Source organism: Quercus robur, chromosome 7 (assembly GCF_932294415.1).
Source record: "Quercus robur chromosome 7, dhQueRobu3.1, whole genome shotgun sequence".
In the NCBI taxonomy this organism is placed as follows: Eukaryota; Viridiplantae; Streptophyta; class Magnoliopsida; order Fagales; family Fagaceae; genus Quercus; species Quercus robur.
In genome coordinates this window covers 35,149,794-35,163,768 of record NC_065540.1, presented here as the reverse complement: position 1 = coordinate 35,163,768, position 13,975 = coordinate 35,149,794, and the positions used below count along the sequence as shown (strand labels likewise).

The following is a 13,975-nucleotide window of genomic DNA, read 5'->3' as shown; positions in this document are numbered from 1 at the left end:
ACTTGGAAAGGAAATTTGAAATAACCCAAATTCTTTCTTATTTCTTAAACAACCTTCGAAATTGAAACAAATTATTATCAAGTGCATGACAACAGAAAAGAAAAATATACAAATATACATGAATACAACAATATTATAATGTACTACTAACAGTGTACTTATTATAATTGATAATTAATACTAAAACATTCTTTGAAAATATAACTAAGTTTTTTAAACCTTATGTTTAAACATTATTTACAAACTTAGAAAGAACCTTATTCATAACGGGGCGCACTTTAAAGTTGGCCTCCAATGCTATGGCTTTGGGCATAGTTGTCCCATTACTTTCGGCCATGTCAATCGCTTTCTCACCTAGCCTCTTCCACTCAAAGCATTGAATCAATGATCCCAAAGTTAAACTCATAGTTCGTTGTGCAAGGCCTGCCCCAGGACAAGATCTCCTCCCTAATCCAAACGGCATTAACTTGTATGCGTTAGCCTTGTTAGTTTCAAACCTTTCAGGCTTAAAACTAGTTGCATCATCCCACACATTGGAGTCTCTATGAATGGCCCATGCATTAACCAATAAGATTGTGTTACGTGGTACATCATATCCTTGGATGGTGCAATCATCTGAAGACATGTGAGGTAGGAGCAATGGGGCTGTTGGATACAATCGAAGGGTCTCTAAGATAACACTTTGAAGATAGGATAATTTAGAGATGTTCGATTCATCGATCAATTTGTTTTCTCCAATTTGGTTGTCTAATTCAATTGTAACCTTCTTCAATACATCTGGATGGTTGAGAAGATTGGACATTGCCCATTCTAATGTCGCTGATGATGTGTCAGTCCCTGCAAGTATCAAAACCTATCCAATATACATTAAAAAATAGATTTATTTCTGGTACTATTAAAAATGGGTGATCCCTATATATTCCAAACTTGCTAAACTATCTCAAGTAACTCTCCCCATCTTTTCATCAATAGGGATCACCCATATTTTGATTTCCTTATATTACTACTAAGCTAGATTTATTTGTTTATTTATTTTTATATTAACTGATAATATTTAGCTAACTTAACATTTTTATTACATTTAAGATCATTTTATTAATATATTTCCTTTTAACAGTCCAACATGCCATCGAGAATAGATGGTCTTATAGAAGTCATATAAAATTTCTACATTAACCTAATATGTATTCTACGTTCACACAATATTTCTAATATGTTTCTTCTTTTCATCCACCTTTCTCTTCTCCTATCATTCACATTTTATTTAACCTCTCCATATTTATGAATTATAATTTCACTAAAAAATATTTTGAGAAAAAAAAAGTAGAGAAAATATTATAAATTAAGGACCGTTGATAAAATAAAAATATAAATTTGAGAAAATGCAAAGACCAATCAATTTGACATGAAAATATTTTTCTCGATTCGACTCAATTAAAACAAGTTTGCTTCTTATATTATACTCATCAAACCTACAAAAACAAATAGATAGTTTTTAAAAAATAATTTGCTTCCCTTTCTCTTACTGATATCAAAACCCAAATATATAGACATAATTAGCATACACTTTCTTTATTTTTAATTTTTTTTTCTCATATCAGATATTAATTAATAAAAAAGTAAAGAAAAGGAAATGAGGGGAGATTTTTTTTTTTTAAAAAAAAATCAAAATTTAAGCATTTTGTTAAGAAAGAATAATCATTAATAATATTGATCCAATATTTTTTTTTCCTTTATCCTTAATTAATTTCGGAGAGTGAGAGTAAACAAAAGAGGATAGCATGGAGGACCTCATCAAGATACCGTTGGTCCATGTACGACTTGACCTCAACATGGTAGCAGCACTTGAATTCAGGTATGTAATTAACCAAAATGTCTTCTCTCTCTCTCTCTCTCTCTCTCTCTCTCTCTCTCTCTCTCTCTCTCTCTCTCTCCTTTTTAAGGGAGCTATAGGTGTGGGATTATTTTTAATTTTGAATGAAAACTAAGTGCAATTCTTGGATTTCTAAAGTTCAAATTTTAACTAAATATATACAATATAAAAATAAAATTTAACCATATATACTACAAGAAAAGCTCGAGAGCTAGGAGGGCCATGACCGTAGGTCTAAAAGAAGTTCGGTCTCTGGGGAGGTTCAGTTTTTCAGGAGTCCAACCAAATTGTGATTTTTTTTTTTTTTTGTTTTTTGTTTTTTTTTTTTTTGAGAAACAGACCAAATTGTGAAGGCTATATGAAAAAAGTGGCATAATTTATTTATTTATTAAAAATAAAAATGAATAAAATTCCATACAGCGGAAATTTTGTCAAGTTATACTAATTTTGTTTTGAAGAAAGTATTTTAAATTAGTCATTTTAAGAGCACTTTTTTTTTTCCCCCTACTGAATTATTTCAAGATTACTTAGAAAATTATAATGGTTCTAAAACTGTGAAACATGACTTACTAAAATTGTTTTGAACTTTAACGTTTTAGTTGAAGTTTTAACTCAAAAGATGTGTTTTGAAGTACAATGTTGTATGCAACGTAAAATTATGCCTTCAAAATAAGCTCCATAAAGCTAAGAGTTTTCTAACTCAATTGGTAAATCTCGATCAATGGCGAAGGGGGCCATGCCCCCATATGTTTTTTTTTTTTTGAATTCAGAGAACCATAATTTACAAGCTTGACTATTTCCTGTCTTAGTTCTGTGTATGGGAAAATATTAGGAGTAGGGAAATTTTACTTTTTTCTTCTGAGTTAGGATCTATTTGGGATCTGTTTATTTTGTTGAAATTGAAAACTTTTTATTGAAAGTACTGTAGATAAATGTAAAAGTTAACTAAAATAGTATAATGAGACCTATGAATAGTACCAAAAAGTGCAGTGAGACCTATAAATAATAGTAAAAATAAACTAAATGGTAAAATAAGTTAACAAATTTCGTCCATACCAAACACACACTTATTTTCTAAAGCCTTTAGGACTCCACATATTACTAAGTCTAGAAATAATACTTTACTGTTTGCTCTAATTCCAAGAGGATCACATGTGTATGGTTTAAAAACCATACACTTCAAAGTTCAAAAGCAAAAGGTGATCTTAGTTACTCCTTAGGTACGTGGGCTTTTCCTTTTTTTAGTTTTAGGGTTTGTTTAGATACCACTTATTTTGCTAAAACTGAAAATTTATAACTAAAAATACTGTAGATAAAGGTAAAAGTTAGTTGAAATAGTATAGTAAGGCCCATGAATAGTATTAAAAAGTGCAATGGGGTTTATGAATAGCATCAAAAAGTGCAATGAGACCCATGAATAGTAGCAAAAATAAGTTGAATAGTAAAATAATTTATAATTTTCATCCAAATCCAAACGTACACTAAGTATGTGTTTGGATTGCAGTTGGCAGTTGTGCGTTTGCGTTTTCCTCTTTTTATTTTTTATTTTTTATTGAGAAGCGCTCCACCACGTGGGATGTTGTTTATCAATGGGTCTCGTGCACTGTGCACGGGACCCGGTACCTCTTTGACAGCAAAATTTTCACTGAGATTGCACTATTCAGTGGGTCCTGTGCACTGTTCACGGGACCCACAAATCTTTTTTTTTAACGAAACTTTCATTAAAAATGGGTCTCATAGCACTATTCACACATTTAAAAATTATTTTGCTATAGTGTTTTCAGTTTTCAGCTTTCAGCAAAATAAGCGGTATCCAAACGGATTCTTAATATTATTCTTATGTTTTTTAGAAGTGTTGTATCTATAACATTTTCACAACACTTTCATAGTAAACCATAGTTGTTAAGTTGTTACTAGCTCCAATTTAAACCCAAAATTGAAATTACTTTTTTTTCCTGCCAATAACAATCAATAATAACCTGTCACTTAATATTTGTTGTAAAAATATTGTAAAAATATTATGGATATAACATTTCTCCAATTTTTTTATTTATTAAAATGGTAACAATAATATTTTGTTGAATGATAAATATACTACATCATATAGTGTATAAATATAATATATTATTAATTTGACGAAAATATATGATTGATTATATTTTTTTTAATGAATTCAATGATCATACTCCTATTTTATATATAATTCTATTTTAGACTATTATACATAGAAAAATGCTATGTTAATAACATTTTAACAATATTTTCATAATAAATTCTAAATGATAGGTTGTTATTTGTTATTCTAGTGGGCAAAAAGCAATTTTAGTACTGGTTTCAGATTAAAACCAGTAACAACCTGTCACCTAAAATTTATTGTGAAAATATTGTGGATATAACACTTTTCATTGTACATAATATAGATATAATACAAAGGAAAAATTTATGGCCTCATTTTAAACTTGGTCCCCTTAAAAACAAATTCCTAACTCCACCATTGATCTTAATATTTCCAATAGAAACATTTAAAATTCGAATCTATTCCATTAATCATCACATTGAATAGTTCTACTTAATTATCAAATAAACTATCATACTATTAACACATTCCATAGAGAAAATCGTATAGACACTAATGTGCACGACACCCTCAAGGCCTCAACACTAAACATGTGCACTCCAACGCAAAACATATTAATTTAAGTAATTTCACTATTTTATTGTATTTTGCAGGAAACCTATTAAAATTACGGTTAAATGATTAAATTAGTAATTTTTTAAAAGGTTAAATAATGTAATATTTTATTAACTACTTAACACCGTATCCTTTTTGTTGTTTATTCATTTTTCATGATAATTTACGTATAGTTTTCTCCTTATGTATATCAATTGCACCAGAGTTATTTTAGATTAAAAAAGAAAAAAAAGATCTAAAGAGAGATGGAGTGCAGTTACCATTATCAGCCCTTTGATAATTTGGTCCGTGTAATATTCTGGCTGTGATTTTTGCAAAGAAAGCAGATGATCAATCATAGTGTTTCCCTTCTGCTCCTCCTTGCTCCTCTTCTCATCAATAAGAGCTTGCCAGAATGAGTCTGTCCTCTTGGCAAGTCTCGTCAAACTCTTCTCCAAACCCCCATGATCAATCCAACGCAACAATGGCACAAACTCTCCTGGATTCGACGCTCCTCCATACTTGAAAACCTCCCGCATTATCTCCCTAAACTGCCTCGCTTCTTCGTCGTCCACCTTCACGTCCTCACCGTACCCATAGTACCTCTTCCCTGCCACCATTCTCATTATTATGTTAAATGTCAGCTCTGAGAACATTGATTTCAAGTCTACCTTAGCAAAACCTTGGCACGAGTTGCGTGATAGTTCTCGTATCAAGTGCTTGACCTCATCCTCTCGAATGCCTAAGAACATGTTGAGGCGGTTAGCTGAGAATATTTCTAAGGCACTGATGCGGCGAAGGTTGCGCCAATGGTCTCCATAAGAGGCTGATGCCATGGTTGTGTAGTTGTAGCTTAGAAGCTTTCCCGCTAGAAAGCGAGGACGGTTGGCTAAAACAATGTCGTTCTTGGTAAAGCATTCTTCAACAGCGGATGGGGATGATACAATGACTACGAGTTGGGACCCGAATCGAAGGGAGAAGATGTTGCCATATTTTTGTGAAAGGTGTTGAAAAGTACGATGGAGAGGTTTCTTAATGAGATGAAGATGACCTAGAATTGGCAAAGAAGGTGGGCTTGGTGGGAGGTGTTTGTGTTTTGTTCTTGTTTGGAGCAAGAACTTGAAAGCTACTGCAAGGAGGAAAAGTAAAGAGAAGAATGAGAAGATTACAATGTGTTGCATGTTTATTTGTTTTTGAAATGGTTTTAATGCTTTGTGATAACGTCTTGGAAAAACGTTGTATATATAGGGGGACTGCATTTCTGCATGTGTTAAATGTGGTGCAAAGAAATGTACGGCGCAAAATCCTCATTTCAATTTGCATTTTTGGTCACCCAAGTTATCAGGCGGGATTGACTTTTCTGAATCAATTTACACATAATAAAAATAATTTTAATTTAATTATTTTGTAATTTAAGTAATATATATATATATTTTTTTATGTTTTCAATAAATATGTTTATATAGTCTAATTTTTTTTTTTTTGAGAGATAGTCTAAATTTTACAATCTAACCTTTGAATTATTAGAATAAATAAATAAATAGTATTAGTGATGTCAATGTTTAGGGGTGGCGCCAAGAGTTAATCCATGTGACCACCCTGAAATTTTTTTATTTTTTTTTCAATATACCTTAACAAATTTTGAGTTTTAAATTAATATGGACCTTTTGACCACCCTATAACAATTAAAGTCCATTATAAATAAAATTCAACCTCTCCAAAATTTTGGTCCGTTGAATGTTGAACAAAAAAATTGCGTAAAATACTATGTTTACAACATTTTCACAATATTTTTGTAACAAATCCTAAGTAGTAGATTATTATTACTGCTTAATTGAAAATTAATTTCAATGATAAGTTCAAATTAAAACCGGTAAGAACTTATCACGTAGGCTTTGTTGTTTAAGTATTGCAAAAATGTTATAGATGTAGCACTTCACAAAACTTGCCCATACAAACAAATTAGCCTAAAAACCTAAATCAATCTTTAATTGTGATTTTTTAAATTGTATTTTCAAATTGCTATTTTTTATATAAAAAAAAATCCACAATTTTCAAATAACTAATTTGTTAGTGTTTGCTTTAGTCTTTAACCGAATTTGTTAGATTTATGTGATATAGTTTTTCAAAAAGATAATCAATTTTGTTTATATTATTACTTATTTAGGCAATATGTTGGTAACTGAATGGGAGATCAGTAGCTTAATAATTGCTTAGTAGTGTATATTGAAAAAGACGTAGCAAATAACATTGATAGTGAAACTATCACATCACACAATGATTTCAAAATATAAAAACTTGTGAAATGAAATTTTAAAAGTTTATATATTTGTGTATGTTTTTATTTTGTGATGTTAATATATTCAAGTTTTATTTTTATTAAATTTTTCTAATGACCACCCTGAAAAGAATTCTTAGAGCTACCACTATTAGTGTTGAAACTAATTGAAAGTGAATTGTATCATTTTATTCTTAGAAAATTAAAGGAAGTGAAAATAATTTATTTCAATCAAAACAAAATTATTTTGAAAAAAAAAATAGTATTTCTATGTTAGTTTTTCTCTTAGGCCTAATGGATATTGTCTTTGCATTCCTAGTACATGAGACAAGAGTTGGAGGGAAAATATCTGTCCATAACGTTCCAAACTAAATATTCTTTATTTTGGGCACTTGAATGTTGAGTTTTATAAGTTCTATTACACATTTTATGAATGCATCTTAGCTTTATGTTTTTGACAAGGCATCTTAGCTTTAAATTTTTCATTTTTTATTTTATTTTATAGATTTAAAAATAAATAAATTATAGGGGTAGTTAACAATTAATATGTTTTAAGAATAGAAAAACAAATCATGTGAACTTATCAATTATGTTTGCAAAATTTATTTGCATGGATTTACTAAGTGCCGGCTCATAAACTTGCATATCTTAAAGAGAAATATTATGTTCACAACATTTTCGTAACAAATCTTAAATGACAAGTTTATTGGTGAACAAAAACGTAATTTTAGTGGTGAATTCAAATTAGAACCATTAACAACTTATCACCTAATACTTCTCCAATCTCAAATGGTGGCTTAGCTTGCCCTTATAATTAAATCAATAAAAGTGTCCTAAGCAAAGAGACACATGAAGTCATAAATGAACCCCTGAAGTCTGAAGATAATGTATCACTGCCCAATGGCGGCTCCAATAATTATTTTTAGGGTGGTCACTAAAAAACTTAAATTATACAAAATTTAATAAAAAGACAATTTGAATATATTAACGTCACAAAAAAAAAAAAAAAAAAAAACGCAAATACATGAAATATTACAATTTTTTGTATTAACAAAGAGAATAAGAAAAAAAAATAGACAAAAAAAAGTGCAAATTGAAAATGTTGATATGAGAATAATAAAGTGACCATAACAATTTTATAACAAATCTTATGTAAAAAATTGTTAGCTTGTTATTGGTGAGTAAAATATGTCAATATTGAATTCAAATTAGAATTAGTAACAACTTACCATATAAATTTTGTTGTGAAAATATTGTGGATGTAACATTATTCTTTTGAGTCTCAAGTAAAAGTGTTCAACATTTTTATTAGGGTGATCAAAATAAGTTAATTTAGTAAATAATATATATTTTTAAAGTATATATATACAATATTTTCAAGTCAAGGTAGTTCTAGAATATATTAATTTTAAAATAAACTTTTATATAAAATTTTTTTTAAACAAGTGAGGGTGGTCTAGGACTACCCTCACATACAAGTAACGCCCCCAGTACCGCTGCCCCTGCAGCTGAGACAATTAATAAGCAAAATCACTTAATTATAATTAGTTTCATCACGTGCGATAACTAGTGGATTATAAAATTTCCGGTTCATCAAAAGTAGTTGATTACGTGCATGCGTTGAGTCAGTGAGTACGCACAATTGTTTTCTTTTCTTTTATCTCCTTCCAATTGCGTCATCGAGTACGTGATCCCATTAGGGTTTGCTTCAAACAATGGAACTTGGAAAAATAAAAACCTGTGGGCATGCAATACCTGGAAAAAAAAAAAAAAAAAAGGTATAAAGTAAATAATAAAAAATTCAAGGATCAAGATTCTACGTCTAATTATTTGCTTACGTATTGGCATACACAAACATAAAAATCCTTACTATTATATATGATGATGTAAAAATCCTTAAGAAAATATACTAAAACAGTAAGATTAAATTCTTACTATTATATATGATGATGTAAAAATCCTTAAGAAAATATACTAAAATTTTCTTTTCTTAATTTAAATTTATTACACAACAACCTAATATTGAATTCAAAAGGATTTAATTAATAAAATTTAAACACATCCTGATAAAAAAAGTCCAATGAATTTCACAATCATGAAATCAGTGCTCCATCGTATTACAAAATTGTAGTTACTTCTTCTCTACAATAATCTCTTAAATATGTTATCTAGATAATCATAAAATATATTGGAGATCATGGCATAGGAGAAGAACACGTTATGTGCATAAATCTTTCATAGTTCTATGAATGGCTTTGATTTTTACAAACAATAATTTTACCATATCAAATTATGCCTTTTCCCGCATTTTCCCATCAACCAAATTTAACGTTTATTAAACAAACTATATATATATATATATATATATATGGACCAAATTAGAAAATGAAACATACCCCCCATTACAGTGGCGGAGCCAGGATTTCAAGTCAGGAGGGGCAAGATTTAAAGACAAGATTGAAGGTAAAATTAATCTAAGAAATATTAATCGATACTAATAACAAAATAAATAAACAACTATATGCCAAAGTCATTGTCATACATAATCTAATATAAAATTTTACTTTAATTCATTTTTTTTTCATTTCTAGTTAAATTTACTCAATTGCAAAATCTACTTCGACACAAGCTCGTTTAGAATTTGACCTGGACATATTACTATGAAGTATATATATGTTCCTCAATGCCATAAATGCTTTTAAAATCTTATGTAGACATTTGAGTTTATAGCAAAAACTCAGGTTTTTTTTTTTTTTTTTTAGATCAGCAAAAACCTCAGGTTGAGACTGAAAATGGTTGTTTACAAGAGAAAAAAAATTGTAAATAAGAGGCTGACTGGTGAGGTTCTACAGTTTGGTATCACTATATTTTTTTTCCCAGTCCTATTCAATGAAGTTGTGTGCAAAACCAATGTACTTGTACGCAGGACCTATTATTTAATAAAAGTGCTGCTTCAGTGCTTTGTGGATGTAAAATTGTCTTCTTGTTGACTAAAAAGTTGCTTCTGTCAGGAGGGGCAAATAACCTTTTACTATGTTTACTAATAGTATACTACTAATACATAGAAAATTTTTGAGAAGGTCAGGGGGCAGCTGCCCCCCCCCCCCCCCTCGACCCCCCCTCTCTCCGCCCCTGCCCCATTATCATCTCGTCCCCAAAATAAATTGGAACAGAGCCTATAAGGCCTAGCTAGTTTATTAGGAAAGTTTTATAAAAATAAAAAAAACATAAAAAACACAAACCCAAAGCCTTTAAATTAATTAAGAAATTCTTAAGATATCGATATGCCTAACATAATCAATTAGAAGAGGGACCATCGTTTGCAACATAAACTACCATTTGCTCATCTTATTTACACGGATTTCTAATACAACACCACAAACAAATTACACATTTATGTAATTAACATATTTACACGTATTTCAAACACAACACCACACACAAATTACACGTTTATGTAATTAATATAGAAATGAGTCAGGAAACAAATCATATGTTGTAATATATGAAAAAAAGAAAAAGAAAAAAGAATTTGTTCAATAAAATATTAAACCCTATTGCCCTAACAATTTAAGTCTAACAAAATAAAAAAGAGTGATACTAGATATTAGATTTAAAACAAAGCAATCAAGTTCCAAAAGTCACGTACAAATATCCTAATCAAAACCACACCTAAATCATATCATATCGAAGAAATCTACTATAAAGAAGCAAAATAAAGGACACCCATTTAAGTTTTTGGTTTCTCTTAGGTAAGTTTTTTTAATTTATTTTTTGAATTCTCAACTATTGAACTATTTTGTGTGTTTTAGGTTTTTGGTTATTCTATGTATTTAGTTTGTAAGTGTTTTGATTTTTTCAATTGACTATCATTACGTAGAATTTGGTTCAAAACATGTCTTTCATGTTTTATAGTGCAATTTGATTCTAAGTTACTTTTATTTGTTGATTGTTAAGACTTAATCAATGTTTATCTATTTTTATATTTTAAAATTTTGTCTGTGTTTTGAGTTAATTTCTTAGTATGCGAAATTTCTACCATATTTCTTTGAAAGTTTAACTAAAATCAATTTAGAATTCCTCCCATATCTTTTTAGATCATAGATAATATTTAGCTAAATTAGATTCATCAATCCAAATTTCTATGTAAATCTATCTTTACTTTAACTTCTTTTTTCATTTTTTTTTAAAAGCTCAAAAATTTGGATTACGTTTCATGTGTAGTATTAATATATGTGTTCTTAAAGGCTAAAGCACAATATAAAGAAAATTCATGATTATAGCCGTGCAATGCATAGGACTATCACTAGTACCTAAATAAAAACCAATCCAACCAAAAGTGAATCATATTTAATGTTTGAGTAATACTACAGTCACAAATTATTTTACAGCATTTTTACAAACTAATGTTGTAGCCAATTTCTTTCTGGTTTTCATTCAAACCCACCTCTAACATCACTTTATCATTTACCAATAACCACTTATCACATTAGCAGTTTGTAAAAAAGTTTGTATTTCTAGCATTACTCTTTAATGCCCAATGGATTATTATTATTTTTAATTTTTAATTTTTTATTATAAGTAATGAGTAGGTTTTTTTTTTTTTTGGTTGAGAAACAAACACACACAAGGGAGAGGGAAAGGGATTTTAACATGTGATTAGCGCATTCGTGCCTTACTGTGTTTGTCTTTCTATGTGCCTACTGTTTCAACAGTCTAATGGCAGTGGAACACTGAATTTTGGCTTGACTTATACAATCATGGCCTCAAAATTCTCTGTTTCTCTCCGTGCCATGCTGACTCTCACTCACTCTATGACCCTCTCGATCTTAGTCTTTTGTTTTTTAATAGATGGTGAAACAATGCATTTTAAGGAATTCAACAACTTTATCTTTTGAACTGCACATGTGACAACAGTTTAAACTCTCAATAGAGCGAGATGGAAAAATGTAAATCATTTTAAGAATTTTTAAGAATTACTCTCTCTTAGGTTTTGCTATCGTAAATTTTATTAATCAGATATTAAACGCATAACTTTTAAAAGCATTAATTTTTTTTTTTTTTAATGAGAATAAAAAAAAAATTACATGAAAATAAATTCATTCAAATACACACTTAATAATATTTAGTAATATTTACATGGAATGGAATGGAATAATCATAAGGGAATGGAAACGAATGGAATGTATTTAAGTAAAGGAAAGGAATGGAAAAGAATGGAATTAAGTAATCTTGATTGGATGTTTTGAAATAAAGGAATGGAAAAGAATGAAAATGAATAGAATGTAAGTAATCTTGTTTTGGAGCAACATGGAGGGAATGAAATGGAATCATTTTATGACAATATTACTATTAGACTCCTATTTTAAAATAAATGGTTGAATATATAGGGACATTTTGGGAGTTTTAGTAAAAAAATCATTAAATCTAATTTTATTCCCTTTCATTCCTCCCAATTTTGGGAGGAATGAAAATTTGAGATTTTAAGGAAATAGAAGAGAATGAGTGTTCCCTTCTACTCATTCCATTCACTTCTACTTAAACTCCAAAACAAGGTAACGAGCTTTCCATTCCCTCCATTAAAACTCCCAAACAAGGGAAGAGAAGAATATTCTAAAATTCTTTTTTTCATTCCTTTCCATTCCATTCCATTCTCTTCTCCCAAACGAGACCTAAATGACCAAATCAAAAGTATACTACTATGATGTTTGACAATATATATGATATAATTGGTCCAATCAATTTTTTTTTTTTTTTTTAAATATTAATACAAATACCAACTTAATATTTAAGCCCCATTCTATTATAAAATTCAGCCATTAAAGTGTGCGTTTGGTGTGACTATGTCTATAATTTATAAATTAAGACAACCTACTTTTTAACCATGAATTTTTAAAAGGCATGGGCATGATGAGGGGGTCACCTATTGCATGTTAACGTGGTCATGATGGTTGACTACTAAATAAAATCATAATGATGATATATATGGCCCAATAAACTACTAAGAAAAGAACCTTCTTTTTATACCATGTGGTTAAAATGTTAAATCGTTTTATGGCATGTGGACAATTGTTGTAAAATTTAGTTAGACATGCATGTGAGTCATGTGACTAACTAGTTTGTTACAAGTTACAAACGCGCCAGGTTTTCTCTTTTAAACCAATGAGGTCTACCGATAGCCATTGGTGCTCTTTATATGCTAATGTCAAGTTCTTGACTTCACTCCCAAAACAAACCTATGTATGTTTCGCAAGGTAGCCAGTTGAACAACTAAAACATGGCCCTACACAAGAAAAGTCTCAAATATCACCAAGACATTTTTGTGATAGCTTTTGTCTACAACTTCACTAAATATATTTGTATTGGATGTGATTTTTTGCAAATTCACCATTGAATTACATTTTTTTTTCTTATATTCGATCTATACTTAAAAAATTTTCTAAAAAATCAAAGATTAAGAGCTATGATATTAATAACTTTGTCCCTATTTTTTAGCATAGCTTCAAAAATATATAGAATTAAATTGAATTGAATATACTCAATTAGATGATTTGTTCAATTTTTTTTTTTAATTGTGTATTTTGAAATTATTATTATTATTATTATTAAGGACAAAGTTTAGCACTATACTAGTTAGGAGCTATCTCTTCCAACCCATTACATGGAGATTTAATAAGGACAAAGTTTAGCACTATACTAGTTTGGAGCTATCTCTTCCAACCCATTACATGGAGATTTAATAAGGACAAAGTTTAGTTACAAAATTGATTATAGCTTAAGGTTACAATTTTACTCAATAAAATAAATATTATTACATATTTTGAAAATCTAACTGTTGAGTTGCATGTTCTTTATGCTCTCAATACACATGTCAAATTTTGTGTCAATCGGATATTATTTATTATATGATTTACAAGTTCATATTTTATGCATAATTTTGAATTACAAAAATTTGCAATTTAAATAATTTATTGATGACATAGTTATTAATTTTCAATTTTCTAGAAATTTTGCAAGTATGGAGGATATAAGAAGAAGATGTAATCTAATGGTGGATTTGTCAAAATTCATCTCCAATAAAAAGATATTGAGTAAGGTTGTAACCTAAGGCTACAACTAATTTTGTAGCTAAACTTTGTTTATTTAATAATTC

General features: G+C 29.2%; 1 protein-coding gene across 1 annotated transcript; it reads right to left on the bottom strand.

The window, feature by feature from the left end:
* Positions 1–136: 136 nt before the first annotated feature.
* LOC126693215 (cytochrome P450 81Q32-like) lies at positions 137–5,746 on the bottom strand. Its single transcript, XM_050389120.1, has 2 exons — positions 4,826–5,746; positions 137–853 (listed from the first exon to the last, which is right to left on the bottom strand). The coding sequence occupies exons 1-2, from the start codon at positions 5,723–5,725 to the stop codon at positions 227–229; spliced, it is 1,527 nt and encodes a 508-aa protein (XP_050245077.1). The 5' UTR covers positions 5,726–5,746; the 3' UTR covers positions 137–226.
* Between the last annotated feature and the right edge of the window lie 8,229 nt (positions 5,747–13,975).